General features: G+C 46.4%; 1 protein-coding gene and 1 long non-coding RNA gene across 5 annotated transcripts in view; both read right to left on the reverse strand.

Annotated features, from left to right (window-relative positions):
• Window positions 1-492: 492 nt before the first annotated feature.
• LOC149364135 (uncharacterized) lies at window positions 493-6,678 on the reverse strand. The gene is made up of 2 exons (XR_016289149.1): window positions 5,130-6,678; window positions 493-857 (listed from the first exon to the last, which is right to left on the reverse strand). It is a non-coding gene; the product is annotated as an uncharacterized LOC149364135 (long non-coding RNA).
• Window positions 6,679-9,998: 3,320 nt separating this feature from the next.
• The window catches only part of Nos (Nitric oxide synthase), a 317,570-nt gene continuing 303,888 nt past the window's right edge, over window positions 9,999-23,680 (reverse strand). For all 4 annotated transcript variants that reach the window (XM_089574123.1, XM_089574124.1, XM_089574125.1 and 1 more), the window contains 7 exons: window positions 19,001-19,173; window positions 18,152-18,362; window positions 17,487-17,574; window positions 16,812-16,942; window positions 14,159-14,310; window positions 13,678-13,869; window positions 9,999-10,450 (listed from right to left, as the gene is read on the reverse strand). In XM_089574123.1, coding sequence (XP_089430249.1) covers window positions 10,346-10,450; window positions 13,678-13,869; window positions 14,159-14,310; window positions 16,812-16,942; window positions 17,487-17,574; window positions 18,152-18,362; window positions 19,001-19,173 — 1,052 coding nt within the window. In that variant the 3' untranslated portion in view covers window positions 9,999-10,345. The remainder of the gene's footprint in view (window positions 10,451-13,677; window positions 13,870-14,158; window positions 14,311-16,811; window positions 16,943-17,486; window positions 17,575-18,151; window positions 18,363-19,000; window positions 19,174-23,680) is intronic.

Genomic DNA, 23,680 nt, shown 5'->3' on the forward strand with positions numbered 1-23,680 from the left:
GCATGTTGAATTTGAACGTTTCAGCAGACGACATTTCTTTCACGGTCGATTACCGAGGTCTGAGCGGTTCCTTAGGCACCGTTGGAATTTTCAAAGGTGGATATCCTGCTCTAGGAAGTTTTGTGAAAACTGTGTACCGCGGTCTTAATTCTAGTAAAGTTCAAAGCTATCGGTGTTCCGGGATTTTATCTGTTTTTTTTTAGAACTCGGGCGTGTTAAACACGCTGGTATTAAATCGGACAGAAAGGTTGTGGTGCGGCAACCATCGCACTTCAATCGCTCAAAAGAATTCCATTACAACGTGCCTCAGCAAACAGTGTTAGTCAAGCATGCAGAAGTGTTAACCTACATCTATCCAACTTGGCACAGCACCAATTAGGGAGTTGGCAGGAAGGAACATTCCCGGCACCAAAGGTGAGAAAAGACATCATTCAATAACAAACTCAGTGTTCACAAAGTGCAGGACACAAAATAAGTAGCCAGAACCACCAGTACAGAAGGAAAGATATTTTATTCATGTGTAGATTTATGTATATTATGTATAGTATTTATAGATGTATGTATAATTTTTTTTCATAGTAATATGTATAGGAAGCCGTAGCTACATTTCGTACAGTTGGTTATCTCATAACAGTAAGAGAAGCAACCAAAGCTCAAGGTGATATACAAGCTTGGTGGTTGATCGATACACAGTTTGTCCACAGATATCGGCGAGATAAAATCTTCGAAGGTCCGAACATTGTCACATGGCTCTCTGTACAGGCAGGGGTCAAGGTTCAAAGGCCAACGTCTCAACAAACATCTTAGCGACGACGGCGCTCGCTGAGGTGGAAGCCGACGCACTTGCTTGGCAAAAACTAATTGTTCATAACAAAAAATAAGTAAGACCAGCAGGAAATAAAAATAAAAAAAAGAAGCGGAATGTCATTCAGCGGTATCCCGGAAGCAGTGACTATACATTTACCCCAAAACAAACAAACGCGTTAGTCACCCATAAAAGACTAAGTTTACTGAAAGCCAATATACTTTAAAGGGGCGGTTTACAGCATACAACTGCGAATACAAAACTTTTTTTTGAGCAGGCTCTAACAAACCAATACGACAGTTGAGGTTAGTTAACGGCAAACGGCTGCATTCTGTGATCACTTCAGTACATGCCAGGAGAGTTAGAGAAAACGATGCTCAAGCAACTCAACAATGCAGCGACAATTGTGAAGTGACTGAAGGACGCGCTTGACGAATATCTTGTACAGCGCAATTGCTTCGACGAAATTAAGCATCGTGCGTGCGCAGAACGTTTTGGCACAAAAGACAAAAAGACGTACAACTCCGTCAAAAGCCCTCAGACCATATTATTGGCGTTTAAGCTGTGTAGTGGGAAGCTTCTGGCACCCTTAAAGCGTTAAATCTATGCAACGTGACGAGAGCGCCCGGAATAACCCTTTAAGATTTTTCAGTCTTCAGGGGGGCCATACGGGCCCCACAATAGGACTCTAAAGAAAGCTGTGGGTCTTGAAGACGTTTCGTCAAAGCTCAAAACTGCGCATTCTGATTCACTTAAAGCACGCACCGTTGTCAGAGCTACAGCCAATATTAGTCAATAGACAGAGAGCAGGCGATGAAGCTGCTCGCTGCCAAGCGCGGCAGCGCCTCATTGGCGCTCGCCTGAGACCTTATGTCCAATCGGGATAGCTCATGATATACACCAGCCAATCACTGAACGTCCTGATGTGCGAGAACTCTTATGTATTAGGGCTTGATTGGATGACAGCAGTGCTAGCTTTTGCAAAGCTGAGAGGCTAATTAAAAAGTGGCAGCGGATGCGGAGGATGTGGAGGGCATCATGCACCAAATGTTAAAAAATGTTAAATAAATCCAACGGGCAACAATTTCGGATCAACAAAAAGATCAGTTGCTTAACTTTCAGGTTCAGTTACGTCTTCAGCCGACTCTATGTCGCGGAATTCGTCTTATATTTGCTATTTTTTTGTTCCCCATGTAGCGATATAACGCGATCAAAACCCAAAGAGCACGTCTGTGATTGAACGTACAGATGATTGAGGCAAAAGACGTCTGCGTTTAGCTAGCCACGGTGGAAAACGGCACTTAGAATAACCTTAGCTATAAAAAATAGTTAGTGCACCACGAAAGCCTGTTCCAAAACAAGTTGGTTTCAGGACTGCCAAGGCTTCGAATTTCATCTCGCTCGAGTTGCTCGAACTAATTCAGATACATCGGCAACATCACAGGCACTCAGCATGTTAAACACACCTGAGATGATCTAGTTGTTTTTTCCAGCAGAAAAAAGTTTGTTTGTCAGTTTAAAGCAGAAAAGAGGAAGAAACCGAGACTGGCAAGTAAAAGCATTCAACTCTCTCGTCATCCCGTAGTTAAGCCCTTCCAGATTCATTTAAACCGTCCTTAGGTCACCCGTACACACACAAGGAAGTCGCAAAGAAATAACATGAAGGGGATATCATATACAGCTTTCTTGCAGGAAAGCACGCCACCGAGATGTTTCACTGCAGTAGTATTACCTTAAGTATAGTTTAGCACCACACACTAACAACGAGAAACTGTACCGATTCGACAACGCATGAAAACTCTCTCCGTCATAGCACGCAGCATGTCAAGCGACATACAAACAACCATGGCTAAAATATCTACGCGTGTTCTTGCGTCGCAGAAACTTAACACTGCGCTGTTGCTATATCTAATTCCGTTCAACTTCGATATGATTTAGGAGAAGATAATCTCGACGCAGGAAAATAAAAACAAAAAGGATTAACTCCTTAGTTGACTTCTCTTTCCATGTCGGGCACAGGACTTATGCAGACAGCTGCTCAGATGCGCAGCTGCACAACAGCGCCACGACAGTCGAAGCGGCCAACTTCGGAGGCTCTTGTTTTGAAGGTAACCGCAAAGCTTCCACATATAAATAGACTGCTTTGTATGCTGAACACATACTGTATACGTTCAGCATATGCTGGTTCATATATGCGGCACAGCATGTGAACCTTCAGCACATGATCGGGCCTAAAGGCAATTTAGTGTTCGCGTGCTCTAAGTGGTGTCATGAAAACGAACGAGGCAGCGAAGTAGTTAGAGACACCCTGGTGAATAACGTTTCCTTCACAAGCGATATTTTAATTTCTAGAGCTAACAACAGCGTTAGACTATGTAACGAGACTGCGTAACAGGCTGTCACTGTAAATGTTTTTGATATGGATCTAATAGCTTGCTAATGATGCTAAGAGATTAAGTAGAGCAAGGCACTTAAATTTATTACAATTACCTGCTAATCTATATACCCTTGCTTCTACTACTGGCTATACTATTATAGCTATGAAAGAATACGGAACGTAAGAAAACTGCTGCTAACGAAATGATCGCAATACTTCAAACACCTTCCAAAAGTGTTGTGCTCAAACTTAACTGTTGCAACAACAAAACGATCTGCTATGATTACATCCACCACAGTGTTCTACACTGAGAACGATAACAGTATTTCCAAGCAAGTGGAAGGTGAAAACAACTGCTGCAACACAGTTCCTAATAACATTACCATAAAATGAAGCAGAACAAGTTTTAGTGAAGCTTAGTGCAATAGAACCAGCCTATGACTTCAGTTTGTTTAAAAAAAAAAACTATTAGGTTCAAAACGAAAAAAAAAAAGCGCTGAAGAAAGAGAAGAATTACGAATTCTCTGCCTATGTTCTAACGGGGTTAGTAATACGCCTTGTGCTACGAATATGCAGAAACAACTTTAGCATGGCCTTCATGAATATTGACTATCTTGTAAAGGTCATCAGGTCGTTTCAAGCGGGTCATAAAATGCTTTCAAACGCAGTTTTGGTGGGATGTTTATGCTCGTCAGTAAACGGTACCATTGAAATGACATGCTCACATTTAAGATGTACAAAGACATGATGAAATAAGTGGCGTCGCGTTCAAGTAAGCGGCTTAGGCACGATAAACTCTGTTTTAACGTTCTTATTGAACATTCTAAAAAAGCGATTTACCCCGTGTTAGGTTAGACAGACAAATTAAAGAAAATAGATCGAGGGAAGACAGAAAAGTGAATTAGCCTGTCGCTGATACCGTCTTGTTCTCCAATCTACTCGTTCTCCTTTTTGTTAGTACTCTGTCGCACCATTTACATCACGTACAGACTTTCCCGACGCATCACACAATGACAAAAATAAAAACTGAAAGCTTTGACAACCTTACAGAGCGAAACTAGTCAGTGAGATAGACAGAAATAAAGGAACTTGTCAAGGAGCAAATCACTGCGCTAACTCGTAGTTTCTTGACGTTTGAGACTGTCTCGCGTGCTTTAAGCAAAATTTGGTTCCTTCGAAAGCTTGCTTAGAGCCTGCCTCTAATGTCCCAAAGAGTATGCATTTCTTTTTCCATCGTAACCTACAGCGGTAATTAAAACGAAACACGTAGTCAGAGCACTGTGGACAGAAACTACGACACAATTAAAGGATCCGAAATAAGCTCTGTCAGGCTATTAACAGAGGCGACAATCAAGTTTAAATGACACGAAAGAGACAGTTTGAACAAATGAGACCGTTTGGCAGCGCTTATGCGTCGGCAGGTGTGGAAAAACAGGTGTTTGAGCCGGTAAAGCCCCAAGGGGGCTACAAGGTAGAACATTTGTGCCGGAGGACAGGGAGGTTACACACCACGGTCGTGGTCGTAGCAGAAGAGAGACCACGCGTTACGAACTGCATACCCGCGCTGCTGACGAAATCCGCCAGCTCGGCGTCACAAGTTTTTTGCTATGTACAAATGCGTTGATAACCGAACGGCGACGCTACAAGCGGCAGAGATTACACTAAGTGACAGCAGCGACAAACGCCTACAAGCGCGGAAAAAAGAAATCTATCGAAACATAAGGCTTTCGGGCGGCGGGATAGAAAAAGCGAAGGCAAGTGGTCATGATAGAAGACTATGACAATTACGCACTGGTCTACACTGAAGAATGTGAAAAAAAGAGGACGCTGATCTGCGCGATGGGTCCTCGAATGTCGTTCCTTCCTTTTTTTACCCATTTATTTTTCTTTCAACTTTTCTCGCAAAATTACGCACGTATGCTGAACAACAGTCAAAAATACTCTCACCCGTATTGCACCTCCCAAACAGCACAGGTGTAGTCAGTCCTACGTGTAATGCTGCAATCTTCTTGTGATCAAAGCGTAATATATGACAGAGGGAACTGTATTTGTTCGTGGACACCTATTACATCAACAAGAATCAGTAAGTTAAAAGGAAGTTGTTGGAGAAGAGCGTAGTTGCCAAAATACAAGCTGCACGTGCACTGAGTGCTTATTTTCTCTATTCACGGTAGTCTGTCGTGGTACTCAGAGCAACCTTGCGTTGCAGCGGCACCTGGTGAGGAGCATTATCTGAGGATCTCAGTGCTCACTGGCCGTTCAAAAGCTGCTCTAATCTGGGGCAAGAGATGGCGCAATACGCGAAACTTTCCCCCCCAAAGTAGCGAGGATAGCGACGCTACAGGCGCTCCTCACAAAAGGAGTGATGACGTCTGCGGCCCCTTTTGTTTGAACTCCCTCATCGTCAACACCGAGGTGCGGACGCGTTATCTCGAACAACATTAAACACTCTCCTCGGGAAAGGATATAGGTTAGGGGTGACATCAAGCAAGACTCTTTTGTACACATAAATGCTCTGTAAAATGCTGCACCTCTGTACGGAGCACAAGGATTTCTCTCTCTCACACGCCCTTCCACTTCCGGGCGACCGTTTCACATACACATGCACACATACACACAAAGCTCTCCACAAACATTACTGCCAAACGCGCGCGTTCGTTTAGGCCGACGAAGGAGGTCACTGCAAGCTGAGAGGGAGAGGAAAACGGGGCAAGGAGGATTCGGTCTGGGGCAGCCCTTTTTACAAGCGTCGCTTAAGGAAGGGAAGTCGGACTGAGTAAAGCACAGCGGCGTAGCAGCAGTTAACAACGTATACTTGGACTCGGCAGGAGCTTAGTCCGACAGAGAGACTGTGGAATGGAAAAACTGCGTAGCGGGACTTAGAGAAGGGTGTACGTAGGCGAGCGTTGACACACGTATATAGTAAAAAGAACCGGGAGCACGTAGTGCAGAGTAGGACGCAGCTGCTCTGCATGTATATATACGCCGTTCGCAGCAGCTGAGCGCTCAACTTTAATCGCGTGATAAGGAGCGTGCGACGCGCCTGAATTGTCTCGGGGACTTCGCAATTAGGCCTGGAAGGCCGGCGCGTGACAACGCCGCCTGCGACCCGGGCTGACAGACAGTCATCGCAGAGCGCCACGCTAGGGGGTTGCATCCGTTGTAAGCCTCTTTGCATCTGACAGCGTTGTGTGCGTACAGGTAGTGAACAAACGACAGCACTAACAACCACGGAGAAAGAAGAGGTGGCCTAGATTCTGTGCAGACAGTCCTTGTACACTGGCCTGTTTGGCGAGAACTCGAGAGCCTCTTAGAGGCACCCGGAGATCGTCGCTCGAGAGCGGTTTTTTTTTTCTTTTACTTTCTGACGAGCTTGCGCTTATCATCCCGACGCTGGCGACGCAATGACGACGTAATGAGTGACGTCAGTGTAAGCTATACCACAGTGTCAGCAACGTCACTGTTTGCAATGTCTGCGTAAACAGTGCGCCTCCGCAGACAATGGGCATACATACTATATGCGTTGCCAGCTCTGCGCGTTCCTTCTCTGTTGTGCGGAGTACGGCTTATGTTCGAAAGGGTGTCGCAGGATGCTCGCAATATCTTGGGAAATAATAAGCATATCCTGCTCTAAGTTCATCTGCTGGCGATACGATACCCGCGTATACACACTGGAAAGGTGCCGCGGCAAAGCGTACTACATTTGTCACGCGATAGTAAGCTATGATTACCCCGTGGTCATGCAACTCTTAACAGTGCTTCCTAAGTGGTTGCCCCGTTTACAAAAAAAGAAAGAGAAAAGACTCCAAAACTCCCAAGCACTAAGAAGTCAGTGTGAGCGCATTCTATGGTCATGCCTTGACACAACTGCCTAAGCGGTCCTGTATTTGCCTCTGTAGGAAATGAGCAAGACTTCCGAGTAGGTTGCTGAAACGCTCTTGAGAAAGAGTAAAATTTACATCGTGAGGTGACGTTTTCTACGCTGCAGAGCCAAACGGAAAGACCGCGACCAACGCATGACGTAGGCTTGAAAGAGATAGTAGGTATCTACTGGGCAGATTGGACAGATTTGTATATTTTTCTTTTGCCTAAATGTATCGAAGCATCGGGTTTCCCACGACGCATAAAATGCTCTCCATAGATAAGCAGCCTAGAGATAGTGGTTCTTTCGCCATGTCGGAGATTGGGACCAAGGCCATGAGCGAGTGGACTGCCTTCGAGCACATGTCCTTACAACGAGCGGAAATGTCTGCTCGGTTATAAAGGTCTAGCAGGAAGAGGGCAAAGTACACCCTTCGTTCAGAGTCTCTATAGGCCCCAAGACTTGTTGTTTAGACCTGAAGTGAAGCACTTACGGCAGGCCTGAAGCTCCTAAAGCGTAGATCCAATAATACATCCACTGCGGCTGCTGCATGTATAACACTGAATGCACTTTAACCCCAGCATTAGGCATGGCTGTTTGGTGTCGTGCAACTCTTCCGGACTTGATGGGACGCCGAATTTCGCGTGTTTGATTTAATCGAAGTAAATCGTGATAGTCATGCAATAACATTACGTTGGTTCGTTCCGTGAAGATTTTCGATCATTCTTCTTCTAACTACTACGGTTGTTAGTAACGCTGACCAGGAAGCGCAAACTGCGAGGTTTTGGGAGGGTGTCGGGGAAATATAGCTTGGCATGGAAGTAATGCGTCAAGCCATCGTGTTCATTTCTGCTGTGAACTTTGAGCCTGTCAAGCTGTTAGGTACCCGCCAACTGTGCGACGTACTATCTCGTACTATCTGAGCGGCTGAACGAGATACTCGACTGCACCTATAAAAGCAGGAAGCTGTGAATATCATTTAGGGTGGCGTAGTGGGTGTACTGGCCACAGTGAGAGTAATGCAGTCGCCTCACAAGTAGTTTTCTTCTTTCTTTTTCGGAATGTGTGGGCTCCGACACGCTGGCAAAATAAACATTGCTCATAAAGAGCCATCAGAATATTAAGTACAGACACTACTATGATAGACTCCAGCCCTCCTAAGGAAGTCGACAGAGTGCGATAGATTTCGCATAGCACTGATATCTCCGTTTGTTCAAGGAGCATCTTTGTGACCATGGATTAAGACCTTAAAGGGGCTCTGAAACACCTTCCGAGGAGAGCACATCAACTCGCTTAATCACGGTAATGGGCTGTCATGAACACCTGAGCCAAATAATACACTCCTACACGCAGCAGAGAACCCACAATCACGCGCGAAAGTTGACGAGCCCTTCTCGGAGACTTTTTCATGCTCGCACCATCCTCCGTCGCTCGCACCTGCGTATACAAGTTCAGAGATGGCTGTTGGTTAGATTCTTTTAGACGTCAGGCAGCTACCATAGCCGCGGCCAATAAGCAGCGGATCTCCGAGGGGGGGGGGGGGGGGGGGGGGGCGGAGGAGCACCCACTTTCCAACATGAAAAAAGTGACGAGAGGAAAATCCAAATTTTGACTACAGATAACTCAGCTTCTACAAAGCGGATTGGAAAAATTCTTCCTGGACAGTATTTGTGAAGCGGCCTGCTTTAACATCGCAGGCATACCGCAACTTCACTAGAGTCCCTTTCAGAGATTAGTACTTGAAGTTGGGGCTTTCTTTGAAGATTCACTCCGAGACTAATGATTAAATGTATGTTAGCTTTTCAGCCATGTCCCCGAGTGTGTACCTCGTAAACCTGCGACGATGAACAACTGGTGGTTAAATAAATCAGCTCCATTTGTGCACCTTAGTGATCAGTCTATCACACTCTGTTATTTAGTAAGCAAACTGATAAAGTCGGTTCACAAGTGTAGTTAGGCACATTCATGCAGTGAAGAGAAGGTGACAGAGGGATTCGATTATGCATGCAAACAATGTGAAAGTACACCTTAGAGGCGCTCACAGCTGCAGTAGGTGAAACAGCTTACACTTGACGGCACAGAGTCGAAGCGTCTTCGCAATGACAAGAAATGTCTATTACCGAGCGACGCCTGCTTACGCGCAGTCTCACACAAGTGCATGAAACTGCACTGATGCATGATACCAGTTCCGTTCAACAATCAACGCAAAACCATATCTTGACCAGACTTCACACGAACGACTGGTTCAAAAATACAATCCAAGTAGCCGAAACCTCCACACACAACACGATGAGAAGCGGTCTTATTATACAGGTTCTGCGTACCATAAAACGGGTGTTGTTACGAACTGCAAGTGAGCAGCAGGGCATTTAACACTGCTGCACACGTTTTTGCTGAACCGGCTCAGCTTCCCGACAACAACGACGACACGTTTATGCGTTGCACCGTGCGAACATGACCCTATGGATATATGCAACCTGTGCCGCTTTCTGCACAAGTACAACCAAAATATGACCGCGTATTACATGCGTGACATGTCAAATCTTCACGTTTCCTCTCATGCAGGCAGAGAAAAAATGGTTGGTCTCCATACAAGCTTGGTGAGCCCATTTGAGCCTTTGGTTGTCTTTGAGGTTCCTGCGCGTGCCAAGGTGCAGAACATGGTTTTGTGCGTGGGCACGACGCCTGTTTCGACTCGTGAAAGCAGAAGGTTCAGCGGTCTCCTGTAGTCAGTTTCTTAACAACTGCTTGCGCTACTGACGATCAGTGAAACCGGAAGCATGAGCTAAATGCCCCTGCCCTGACACTTAATCCTAGAGCTGTTGCTCTTTTGCTCGCGTGAAGTTTTCTCGTTTGTTCGTTTTGTTCGGAGCATTGACGAAATGGCGCCACAGCCGAATCAGGCGACACTGTGGATACTGGGTCGTCACGTTCAAGAGCATGACTAAACAACGTTACGACTAAAACCTAAGTTTAATAACGTATTCGTGTGTGCCTCGTGCACCAAAGGGCATGGCACGGTAAGATTGATTGGTTACAGGACAAGGCAGCACCATCGGGACTGTTAGGATGCTTAGTGTGACGCAAGGAAAAGGCAGAAAAAAAGGGTATGGATGGAGCGACCGGAGGGGCGCGGGACGGGAGCCTACGCTCCGTGCCTCCGGCGCCGAAAAGGGATGCAAAGAAGGTGTCGTCATTTCGCGTTGTGTCCCGGCGCATTGTGAGTGCAGTTGGTGAGGAGGGCCCTGAGCCTTGAGAAAGTGAGCGAGCCAAAGGAGTCGGGCAGGCTGGCCAGCGAGTGTCACTTGTGCGTGCTCCTCCGCTTGGCGTCCTCCCGGCTTTTTCTCGTTGCTTCCTCGGTGCGCAGGGTGACACCGAAGATGTCCTCGTGGATCCGGTTCTCCTCCTACGTACGCCACACGTGTGCTGTCTCAATGTACAGTGGGAAAACGACCGCCCACTTTCAGGGTACTAAAGGTTAAAACACGCGACCGGTGATACTTTTCGGTACCCTCTAAGAGCCATTCATGAAAGTTTAAAGAAAGCCGTATTAATAAATGAGATAAAGGGTACGACCTGTTACTTACCATCGTTAATTAAAAGACTAGCTCAATAAAGCTAGGACAAAAACATAGAAGGAGACAGGACGAGCGCCCTATGTCTTTGTCCTAGTTTTATTGCGCCAGTCTTTTAATTAACGATGACACACCAACTAGCCCAGCTTTCCGCCTTGATTGTTACTGACCAAATTCAATGGTGTCTGCCCCAACACAATGTTTTATTATATCGTTTGTACATAAGAGGTGAATATTTGTTTACTGATAAGACTGATGCATGTTTGCCTGCAAAAGCGGCAGTGTGAATTATAAGGCACGTCGTTTTGTCCTCTAGGGGTTTTTCACATGGGTCGGGGTATCAGTACACGGACATTTTTAGTGCTGTCTCAGTGTAGAGAGGGAACAATACCACCTGGATTACACAACGAACGCTGGAGTGTTCTTGGCGTTCGATTATTGCCATGAACATGGAGGATGCATTATATGGCAGGACTGAACAGCGCACAAAGGACGAAGACTTAGAGAAACAGCGCTCGTGTCTTGTCGCTTCTTCTCTAAGTCTTCGTCCTTTGTGCGCTGTTCAGTCCTGCCATGCACCAACTAGCTCAACTCTCCGTACTCCTACAATGCATTATATGCAGTGTAAAGCTATATGCACTACGAACAGGAACACCTAAATAGCTGACAAGGGTTTCTATACGCTGAATTTTTGTCGCGTACTTGCGGTTTTAGTGTACTGTGGTTGACTATGGAACTGCAACGTGGCATCTCCTACGTTGTATTTCATCCGCGATATGATACGAAACCCGTGATGAAGTGACAGTTAGTGCCAACATATTCGCTACGGCTGAATTTTAAGATATACAGGGACTGGTTCTATAATCACCGCTACCACGTGCCAAGTTCCCCGATGTTGTTTATAGAATTCCATGCAACGACTGTCCCTCCCTCTAAATCGGGGAAATCGGAAACTTTCAGTGACAAGAAACAATCGCGCATCAAAGAATGCGATTGTAGAACACGTGCAGTCCCCCGGCTTCGAGATAGGCTGGGCTAAGGCGACAATCTTGGCAACCGAAAGAAACATTTCGGCACGACCAAATTTTAGGCCCTAATCATCTAGACGACGGCCAACACGCTGAACAAGAATAAGGGCATGCTTCATCCTATCTACGGGAAAAGATTGTAAAGGATCCTGAAGCCTATCTATAGCCTCTCTTTTTTCCGAGACAGTGGGCCTCTTCGATTTACCGCGCTCGGGTAGCCCGCTGGCTAACAGAAAGTTCGCCTCTGACAGGAAAGTGCATCATGGTCACATGGGCTGGCGTCCAACAAAACCGGCCCTCCGGCAATCACGGCGGGAAAAAGCCACGGATCACGGAGGGCAGATGCTCTCCCTAGCTTCGCGTCCTGCTGCATCTCGTTGCTACGTACGAGTACGGGAGAAATAGGCTGCTTGGGATCGAAAACAACGACGTGAAGTTATTAAGGGCTACCGCAGAACAAACAGCTGATCGTGCTCGCACCCTTTATCATCGGCGAAGACAACGCTAGCGTGTGCCTTCGGTGCACTGTATGCTGTGTAAGCTTTGAGAAATCCTCAAAAGATTGCCATGAGCAATCGCGATCTAACGTCTTTCAGTCGTCATCACATCGGAGGGAAAAACTTCTCTTGAGTTGCTTATCAAATGACACGCCGTACTCTCGTAATATCGCGTTTGTTTAATACGCAGTAAATAGACTGGTATGACTGCAGACGATCGACCCTGCATGGTGACTGATTCTGCTGTGATCGTTGCGATTTCTACGTTCGCAAACTACTTTCTGTGGGCTGTAATCAGAAAAGAATCGGGATACGTTCCGTTCAATTGCAGTCTGTCGGCAGTCGGCTATTGCTGCCGGCAAGGAATGCACGCGTAATCTCCACACAAGCGCATATCAGTTGGTTGAACGTTCATGCAGAGCAAGCGGGTGTAGTGCGCAAATTTAGCTCCGTATCGTATCTGTAATGCTACAGCTTTACCGTAAAGGGCTCGCACTGAAATAAAAGGCGCTGCAATCCCGCCTTGCGTGTGGGCGGCGCGTGTGCTTGCTTGATGATCCGCGCTCGGAAATTCCTCTCTATCTCTTTAATGAGCCAAACGCGAGGAGATGCATGCGTACGGTACTTCTCAGGTATTTTAAGCATTTGTGGCAGAAGGCCCGGGCATCAAGCTGTACGGCAGTCGGCGACGACCGAATCAGCACTAGCCTCGGCTGCCGTAGTGCCAACTGTGTGGCCACGTATATGCCCGCAGAGATGCCTTGAGCAATGTGCTCATGGGGGCTTTTAATAAAGGATATGTTTCAATAAATCAAGCATTTCTCAAAGCATATCCGCTTTTCCACTGCGCAGAACGCAACCATACGTTCTCGTATCGCGCTCAACTACACTTCGACAAACACATTCAGCACATGTATATATGCGCGCGTCTGACATCAAAGTCAAAGTCACAGATACAGGCAGACAGACAAAGCACAGCGAGCAGTCCGCGAAATAAAAAAAAAAGAAATGAGAAAACTAAAGTCACAGTCACCCTGACAAGACAGCGTTCCGCAGAACGTTAGACTACGGAATGTAATTTTCTAGCTGGCCAGGATACAGGGTATACAACCGCCTGCTTGCGGATTATCTACTTGCCAACGGAACACCTCACTTGACAACGTTTTTTCAAATCTTAACCATCGTCCAAAACTGCGGTTTATACAGGAAGCACTGTGAAGTTCCCGTGGGTTTAAAAACTCTCCTTGGTACAAGATACGCGTCGTGCAGCTTAGATTTGCAGCCATTACTACTGGTCGTGTCAGTACTGCAGCTTAATAAGCCTTCCAATAACGTGACCAAGGTACACGCGCGCGGCCTTGGATGCTACAATATCGTGCATAGACTTCGCTATGCACTGAGAACGGGACTCGATCGTTCCCGTCGGCGCGGCACTGGGTGCATTAAAGGGCAATAAAAAAAAAAGAAATGGTATAACACATATACCAAGGCGGGAACGTCAAGCTTATGCGTGCTGATGAAACAGGCACCAACCCTGAGCTTGTCCATGATAGCTTCAGCCTTCTCCTCACTGACGTTTCCCTGGTCCCGCAGGATGGCCCTGACCGCCTTGTTGACTCCGTCAGCCATGATGACGTCACCGCACACGTACAGGTGGCCGTTCTCCTTCATGAGCAGCTTGTACAGCTCCTCGGCTTTCTCATGCAGCCGGTCTTGGACGTAGCACTGCAATACCACCATCATCGCCCTTAAATGAAACAAGGCTTACATGCGTTAACGGTATTCGAGTCATCCTGGTGCATTAGTTCAGTAAGAGAAAATTACTGCTTTCACACTTTCTTTAAGAGGAATATAAAAGTAGTAGCTGACGGAGCGCTGTGATCTGCTCGGGAGCGGCCTCGCGCTTTGACGTCAGGCATGCCTGCTGCAGTAACGTTGAGATAGCGTGGCAAAAGTAGACACTGATCTGCCCTAACGGGACCGAATGCAGGCGCCTACGTAACACGGTACATGCCTTCTTCTGTCCTGGAACCCTGGAGAAGGCGAGGAAGACGTTCCTCAGAGCACCGGCGTCCTTCATTGTCTGCACTTCCTCGGCGTACAGCTGGGACTCCTTGGTCCGGCATCCGAAGTAGAGGTCCATCTGGCCTTCGTAGAACGGCTGGCCTATGTTGGGCGCAGAGTGCGAAAGAAAAGAGAAAATCGACGAATACTGCATCATTATTTTCCGAACATTTGGCAATGCTCATTAGTCATTCAGGTAGTTAAAAACAATACGTGGCGCAGTTTTAGACTGGGAGCAGGACTTCTATCCCGGTGCTAAGTTTCGGTAGTTATCAGTCTTTGACGCTTGATCACCGGATAGTTTACTAAAAAAATAACATTCTGGGTATGTACTACAGCAATTTTTTGCGATGCGCTGGACGAAGAATGGTAGAAATGGAGGCCGATATAGTGCTGGCAAATATTTTTGCCTTCTGAAAATAGCACAAAAGCGCTAGGTTGTCTTTTATTTTTCTTTTGAAACAAACAGATAACCCGCTGATTATGCAGCCTGCACGCTGACAGGCCAGCTCTGCCTTAACTGTTGAAGTACTGCAAATGACAAGACGGCCGCAGCTTACACAGGACAGGGTTAACGCGAGGAATAAGGGAGATGCCTTTGTGCTGCAGTGGCAGTAATTAGCAAAACACTGAGTTGGGCTAGTTTGGTATAGGTTCACCACCCAGAGATGCGTGCGACCTTCAAACATTCTCAAGGAACGCAATCTCTTTATCACTTAGAAAAACCGATGTTTTGCTGATGCAATTCTGGTGGTCCTTTGCGATATGGAAAGCCTCAAAGTTGTCTGATCTTTGTGGGTGTAAAGTACACGTGCCTGATTAAACAATGCTGTGCACTTTTTTTTTTCATTACCTTGCACCCTAAACAATGCTTCGGCAGATATGATAAGCCATTTCCATACTTTAAATTGTTCCCACGCTCTTGTAAGCACTTGTTCAGGCACCACTTTATTGCTCTTGCTTTTTCACCTTATATTGTTGTGTTTTATCTGTATCATCACTTTTCATGCCCTTGAGTGCTCCTTTATATACCATAGTTTTAGCAAATAAAGCCTTTAATTGCGAGTCAGCGCTTGTCCTGTGTCTTTCTCTGGTCCCTCGTCTTTTGAGTTGCTTTACAACATAACCAATTTTTTTAGTTGGGCTGAAGATTATGATGACTTCAAAGGGAGAATAAATAATCGTTATCATCATCACCGCCGCCATCACCAGCCGTGGGATTATATCCAGCGCAGGGCAAATGCACCACTGACCTCTGATTAGCCGTGCCCTGGGTCAGCTGCTGTTATTCTACAGAAACCTTTCAAACATGGCATCGCCATATTGGTTTGGTTCGGTTTATTAGGGTTTAACGTCCCAAAGCGACTCAGGCTATGAGGGACGCCGTAGTGAAGGGCTCCGGAAATTTCGACCACCTGGGGTTCTTTAACGTGCACTGACATCGAACAGCACACGGGCCTCTAAAATTTTGCCTCCATCGAAATTCAGCAGCCGAGCGCCGTGATCACTGAGACACCGCGGCGGGGCGCATCGCCACATTGCTTGCTCGCTAGACTGTTGTGTACACCTGGCGCTACTACTTCTGTTATCTTTGCGCCAGGTGTACCCAGCAGCTTAGCGAGCAAAAATGACTGGGGCTTAGCTCAGCTTACCCTAGTTATGGAAGCGAAAGTACCGCTTGCATAACCAGCGTGAAATCACGCTACGGCCTACTTCTGCAGTGGCACGTGTCTACCACAACGTTGGCAATGCCAACGCCTGCACCCCACATCTCTCTCTCACCACCTCCATGTATCTCAAAGCATGATTGAGGCGTCCGCAGACACAAGGAGCCAGTTATGGCGTTTCCTGTCCTTAAAATCATCGAAGTCTTGAACGTTGCCAACGCCGACGCCAACACAATGAACGCCGCCGGCCTATAGCTCCAGTGCCGCGTCTGCCATAACGTTCCCAGTGCCAACTCATGCCGCGCACATCTTTTACTACCGCCACGTAGATTAAAGCGTAACAGATGTCCACTGTCCCAGGGGGCCACTTATGCGCCTTTCGTTTGCTTTTGAAGCTCCCGCTCTTCATCAGTTTCGGCTGCCCGTTCAGCGCGTTTACGCTTCCTATCGATTGATAAATCCCTCGGACGCGGTTGGCAATGTCGACCGGATGATCAGAGTCGGCCCGACGTCTGCGAGTGCCCTGTCTCGAGGACGTCAGCTCTGGGTGAATTGCTTCGTCCATAGCGAGACACTGGATAGACAGCGCGCAGCGGACCACGCAGCTGCTGCGAGTCACGTGGTACGTCACGTGGTTACTTACGCAGCTACGCTCCTCCTGTTCAAGGTTACTCGTGCAGACACTGCGAAATCGGCGCCGCTAGGCCAGTAAAGGTGTAGCTTTAATGAGGCGACTCCAAGGAAACGCCTGATAGCGCCAGGTGCAAAAAGCAGACCAGCGAGAAATTGGCGACGCCCAGGCTGGGAATGTCAGAAAGGCCGAAATTCTAATCCTAATTTTCTAATCCCCACTTAGCAGCAGTATTGCGCGATAAGCGCATAGGCATATCTTTGATCAGCGGTTTCCCAACGTGCGCGAATGAGTGGGCACCGTACCTTCTTGATAGACGCCCTGCATGGAACAATAGCGACGTTGCCAAAAGCTCCTGTATGGGGCGATCCCAGTCCCTGGTCCAACAAGTACCACAGGAACGGTCTTCTGCTCAGGCAGGTGGAAGTTGGGAGCACTGGAGTTGGAGAAGAATAAAAAGAAGTGACTTAAGTTACTGCATGTTCTTTTGATTTCAAGAAAGCGTCTCTGCAAAAAAAGAAAAGTATAAATCTAGCTTTTGAACAGCAGTAGTTCTACGTGAAAACTATGCAGGAAAATACAGAGGTAACGAAACAAAATTGACTCGAGGATACCACTGCGTTGACACCATCACACAGTTGTCGATACGTGTGGTTAGCTGGCCGAGCGAACTGGCATGCAAGGCTCGTTGTCACTGCCGATGTATGCTCTGTTCGTTACTTCGCAGTCGACTCGTTGGTTTTGCGTAACTCGAGCAAATATATTTGTTACTTGAGTTAGAAGTAACTGAAGTACATTACAGGTTGCTTTCAAATGTCTGCCTTCTTGGAAACCAGGCTGCCTATGTTGCCAAGTTGAGCAGAAAATAAGTACCTTTGTTCAAAGAACGCTTTCGCGCGGGGCAGTGTTGGTTCAACGAAGGTAGTGGCTAAATAGAGCGGAGAAATGAGTTATAATGAGCCGGGTCACGCAGTACTTACATTCTGACGAAACAGGCAATCTCCTCTCCAGGTTCAATAGTGTCCAGGAACGAGGAGCACACACCGTAGTGCTTCTTGCCTGTGCCATCTGGAATGAAGGCGGGAACACGAATCAGAAGGCGGCAACACGAATTGTATGATTATTCCTCATATTAAGCCATATTGCAATTCCGCTGCTGCCTGTGCTGGAGAAGCCGGGGGTTGAGGCTTCTGGGGGGCGGAGGAGGGTGAAGAGAAGTGTTGGAGGGGGGGGGGGGGGGGTGGAAGGGGAAGCTCGTAGGTGGCACATTTTTATCGATGGGTAAAAATCAAGACGAATTTTTACGCTAGAATGCCTGTCAGTCGGTGACCAGTGATTAATGAGAATTCCAACCATACAACGATAAAAAAAGAAAATGTGCCACACACAAGAAGCTTCGTATTTTCGTTGCGTACAGCGGGACCCTCACGACACCGAGGAGCCGACCAGCTGCACTGCAACTCCTCTTCAGGCGCCCTAACAGGCGATTTGTTCTCAGCATTGGGCGCCCGTCCTTGTGGCGTATTATTTTTGGTAAAAACTGTGAAGATAGTCGAAAATCGCACGTGTTGTTCGGTGGCCCACGGTTTTTCCTGACTGTCCTCTCCGTACCCAAGTGCAAGAAATAAATGTGCAGTTGTCTCACTCTCTGTCCGGTAGGTGACCACTGCCACCGTCAGGTGAATCTGTCCCGGATACGCCTCCGGTGCTGAGCTGATGGAGTAGAATCGCGGCTGGATGAGCGGCAGCATGCACAGCAGCAGCTCGGGCGTGGGCTGGACGGAGGGAAACTCCTCCAGCAGGTCCAACAGGTGCGGGAACTTGTGTGCCTTCCAGTCCTCGTACTTCTCCAGGTTCTGCACGTGCAGTACAACGAAAGACGAGCACTGCATTCTCAGTACGCTACAATACTGTGGTTTCCCAATTTTCTTTTCCAGGTAAATTAAAGCCTGTTTTGATACCACTGAGGCTTCTTTCTTAGCAAGAAAAAACTCCGCCGTTAGGTTTACATTCATAAACTGCTACGCGATCCATGTGCTGAAAGCGTTGCCGTTCGTCTTAAGTTTTCACATAGTCTACTACGCTCTTGTATGCTTCGGAGAAATAGCTTGAATTTTTCAGCGGCGCTGTAGTGCACGAGTGATTTATAGTTGTCTTCTTTTTTTTGCTGGTAATATTGCTTCATACAGTCTTGCTCTTTTGCATAGTGCTACTGCAGTCTCTATGTATGCTGAAGTCAAGTGCACGTATATTGTATCCGAACGGCCACACCTGAACAGCATAGTCGTCGAACTATACCACCTTAACCTCTTCCCACCAAACACAAACAGGCATGCGGAAAGTAGTGCACTCAACCAAAGGCATGGAAAGTAAGAAAGGCGAATGGTGCCTTGAGCGATCTTCACGTTGCTATGATGGGGCCTTAAGAATAGGAAACGAAATGACTCATCTTAGTGAGTGGCGCGGGAAAGGTGCGCTGTGCAAGCGAACCTACCGTTGCCAGCGTCTGCAGCTGCTCCTGCTGGCGTTCGTCGGAGGCCATGGCGGCCAGGTACTTGAGCAGCTCTTGCGAGGCGGGCGTCGTAATGTCCAGGTAACGGCTCAGCGCCACGCGTAGCGAGCACGGGGGCAGTCGGCCGTTGTCCTGCCAAGTCTCTTTCTGCTCGCCTGCGGGTCACCAACACAATCGTGCACATTGGTGACGAGTCATAGTCAACGCATGTATAGAACAATAACAACCATACGCGTTAGACGTTCCTGTGACTTGTAGAAATGAGGAAGTACTTCTGACGCAATAGAACTTCCTAGAAGCCACGAAATACAGACACAGTCGGGCGTTGCTTAACATGCTTATTTTAACTTCGTTTCAAGTACCACAAGTGCGTAGAGACTGCAAGCTGAGCTAGGTGGAAACTAAGCGAAGAAGGACATGGATGAAGGAAGGAACATGTACGACACAGACAGCACAGTGCACGCAATGCACTTGACGTACGACACTGTGCATAATTGTCCAACATGAAACGATTGCAGTTCTCACTTTCGATTGATCAACATTACAAATTAAAAAAGAAACAGTTCTTCTATGCTTTCCTTGGTTTTGGTGACCGTTTGCTTCCTTTATATGTATGTCATAACAAGCCCTTCAATTCTCTATCCTTGTCTGCTCAATCGCATTGCAAGGGTCTCGGTTCTGGCAGTCTTGTTGCTACAGGTAGCAAAAAATGGTTCTTGCAGGGCTGCCCTCCACACCGTTCAGTCACGTTCTACGTAGTACCTGAGGCAGTACAGTATATTATATGTCTGCCACTATGTACGAGGGTGTCGCTGGTGAACACTCCCAAGGTTAGGTTACGCGCAAAATAAATATCCCCGAAAGTGAAAGGTCGTAGCGCCGCTGCTATAGTTGAGGAGGCAGACCCCCTGTGCGACATAAGGCGGTCTTACTTTCGAATCTCATTGGCCGCATGGGGTTGTTTTTCTTCTTTGTAATGAATTACCTTTCACGCATAGAATTATTGCATTATTAATTTCACACTGATGAACAGCACTAATAAAAAAAATAATTCCCTATGTTTTCCTTGGTTTCTATGGCTGTTTGATTCTTCTATAGATGCAAATTGAGTAAGGCATGTTGACGGGCTAGTTGTTTTTGCATCTTGAAACTTGAAAAATCTACCTAGGCGCAAATAATTTCACAGAGACAAAAAGAGACGAGGAGGCAACGGACAGGCGCCGTTGTCTCCTCGTCTCTTTTTGTCTCTGTGAAATTATTTGCGCCTAGGTAGTTTTTTCCAAGTTTCAAGATGCAAACTGAGATAGCCAGAAATAGGTAATTCTCGAAGCAAAGCATGGGCTTTGCTACGGTATAGATGAGATAGGGGAGACAGACGCGAACCAACGTTCATTGAATCTCAACTCCAATAAGCGTTCATGTCATATTGAGGAAAAACACAGTATGTCATAGTTTTTACATCTCCTTCGAATCTTCGCACTATTTTGTAGTTGAACGGAATTAAATACGTCTGTACGCGCCTGTAGCCCACGTACAGTAGTTCTCAGAGGCCTTATCTGTGCTAGCCTTAGCCTCAGCTTAAAATGAGCGCATATGTGCAAAAAAAGTTATCTTTGACAGAAAGCTGGGTTGCTCGAAGCTGCCTGCTACGGGAGCCTAGACACTAACAGTAGCTGATTAGAACTGAATATTCTTGCCGTTTACTACGACCCAAATACTAGTCCTCATTAGTATGCGCACTTCTGTGGAAGGTTTTTCCGCTTCCAGAATGAGCCCCAATTATTCGTACTCCACATGTGTAGTTTCTCATTAAGGCGGGTGCGCTGTGGCAGAGAAGAAATGCAAAAAGCACTTCGGCGCGCATATTCCATTGTGAAGATGTAGTAGGCTTAATTAAGAAAAGTAAAAAAAAAACGTAGATGCAGTAGTTCCATCACTGTTTGGAGAACACATAATCCCTCTCAAAACGAAAGGCAATGGTTTGAACAAAACAAAACAAACATAAATGGGGTTACGAGTTCCGACACGTAACACGAATGCTCACCAAATAAAATAAAAAAAAAAACGTGCTTAAATAGCAACGAGAATCTTACTGGTGATGAAAGGAACGCCGCCCCGTGTTTGAAAAATTCGGCTGCATAAAAAAAATGGTGCACATATTTGCATGCGGTTGACAACCGGTTGAGTGAAGTTAGAGAAGCTGCGTCGGCTTCTCTACCGACATATATTTTTGTTTCCGACATTCCGGCCGAGGCCCGGCCTTTCCAGAAGCCAAGAAAGGCTGTCTTGAGATATGCCGGACCCCGGCGCAAAACGTCGACAAGAAATGTCTCCCTAAAACATCCTTGCCATGAAATGTGGAAGAAAAAACATGCTTTTAATCATAAGGGATAAGAAACCTTTGGTAACAGTCATGCGGACATATTTCATGGGCTCATAAACCACCTACAAAAGTTGATTCGTCCTAGTCATACGAAGTAAAACAAGAAAAGCCAAAATAAATCGCCAATAGGCGTATCATGGCAGCCTTTTTTACCACCTAATGAATTCACGCTTTAGAAAACGATCGTTAACGCTCTTAAAAGCATTGTGGACGTGAACGTGATTATCCCACACCTAGACTATTCATGTGTTGCGAAGGCACGTTGCATCAGAAGTTTTACGTTACTCCTAATATTCTAAATTTAAAGCTTTATGCGCTGTTCTGAACCGTATCACATCGTACTCGCAGAGTTTTATGTCGATTAAGATAAAAAGTTTTCTTGATGTAAATGAAATTGCTCCCACTGCCTCAATATTCCCTGTCTTTTCTCTACTTTCTCCTTTCTCGCCGAAAATTACATCACTACAAGCGAACCTTTGCTAATCCCGACGAGCAAATGAGTCACACTTTTTTCACCTTCCGTTTTATTCTTTTTTTTTTCCCAACGATTTTCTGCTTCTCTCCGCGTTACTGGCTTAGCGAGACTGGCTTCGCCTCATTACGGGTATTAACGCAGTGAAGCCAGCTTGGGGGTTAAGAAGGTTTCTGTGTAGGTGGCATACGCTGAAGCAGCCGCTAGGTTGGTTGAGCCGCTGCATAATGGTGCGAACACGGCGGCTGTCCTAGACGTGCGAACGCACACACACGCACGGACACACACAAGCACGCACGAAGAGGCAGACAAAGCTGGTAGTTGCAGTACACTGCGCTGCATAAGTTCTCGTGTGACAGCGTTGTCTTACCTCGCTCCGCGCAAGCGAGCAGAAAAACAAAATATAAAAAGAATGCAGCAAACTAAATGCAGCAGTCGAGGAAGGACTGGAATAGCACCACGGTAACAGTAAAAATGAAGACAGAAGGAAAACTACGTAGGCGGGACAAGACCGGGAGACAGGAGAAAGTTTCAAAAACAAAGAAGATTAAAAAGGTGGCCGGTAAAGAAAAATAAAAGAAACAAGAGTAGGGGTGCCGTGTCGAAAAGGAAAAAAAAAACGAGGCTTAACGGACCGACATAAAAGTTCTCGAATACTGCTGGAAATTGGCAGTACGGGTAGACTGTCTATGCGATCAAGTCTTGCTATTCTTAGCACAGTCTCTCGGAAGGTGCTAGCTGCTGAACAGAACAATAGAGACGCCATTCAAGAACAGCTTGATGTGCAGTAAAGACATATAAAAAGAAAAGTGTCCTTCGAAAGAATACTGCACTCTTCCGGCGAACGCTTTGCACCGATTTTAAAACGCGCGGAAAAGTAGCCCCACTCACAGGAACAGGGTAGGCACAGTTGGGCAAAAAAAGCGAGGAAAGGCCTCTTCTAGCGGGCTTTTCCTCTAAAAGAAGAAAGTTAAAATAAATTGGGAATAAAATTGAAAAGACCGGGTGATTATTTTACATTCTCATAAAGTACGCACGCTTAACTCATCTGGATTAGTAGGCTAAATGTCAACAGTTCGACTAGTCTAGGGACATTCTGATAGGGAATGCAGGGCAAACTAGAGCCTGATTAAAATTAAACAGAATCTTCCACTGCACGATGTAAACACAACGAGGGGACATATAGTCTCAATGAAATGCTAACTTTTCAGTACAGAGTTGCTACTCATTTTGGTTATACTATTTTGCGGAAGTAAATTTATCAGTGGGCTCCGTATCATTTCGTATTTTCCTAGACACTGGTAGTGAGCGCCTAACATCGTGAATGTAGGCTTTGCCGTCAGGTATCCACTCGAGCGTACAGTGATAGCGGTATAAATATGGCCGTGTTTATAGCTTCACTAGTGCAGACAAAATTAGCCGGAGTGAATACGGCAGCCAGCCTCAGAATAGAATACTAACACTTTTTTCATACATATATGAAAAGTAAGCAGAAGTGCCTTCTGAAGTGCGTCCACCAGTGCATTTTCGAATCTATGCTGCAATAGAACTACCTCTATAATATCAGAGAACAGCTGAGACAATTATTCTCTCAAAGCAGGGCGAGCAAAAAAAAAAACTAATTATAGGCATTCATATCGTCATGACAGCAGCATGTGTATTTGAACGATAAATGGCAGTGTTAGCAGAATGCGCCGAAAGAACCGCCTGAAAAAACCGCCGCGAAAGAATGCTCCTGAATGTTAATATCTACTCTTTAGTTGAAGATCGCGAATCCTTTTAACCACCGGTGGCTACGGCGTGATCT

The sequence above is a fragment of the Amblyomma mixtum genome, chromosome 2 (assembly GCF_055824585.1).
Source record: "Amblyomma mixtum isolate Tamu chromosome 2, ASM5582458v1, whole genome shotgun sequence".
NCBI classification, from domain to species: Eukaryota; Metazoa; Arthropoda; class Arachnida; order Ixodida; family Ixodidae; genus Amblyomma; species Amblyomma mixtum.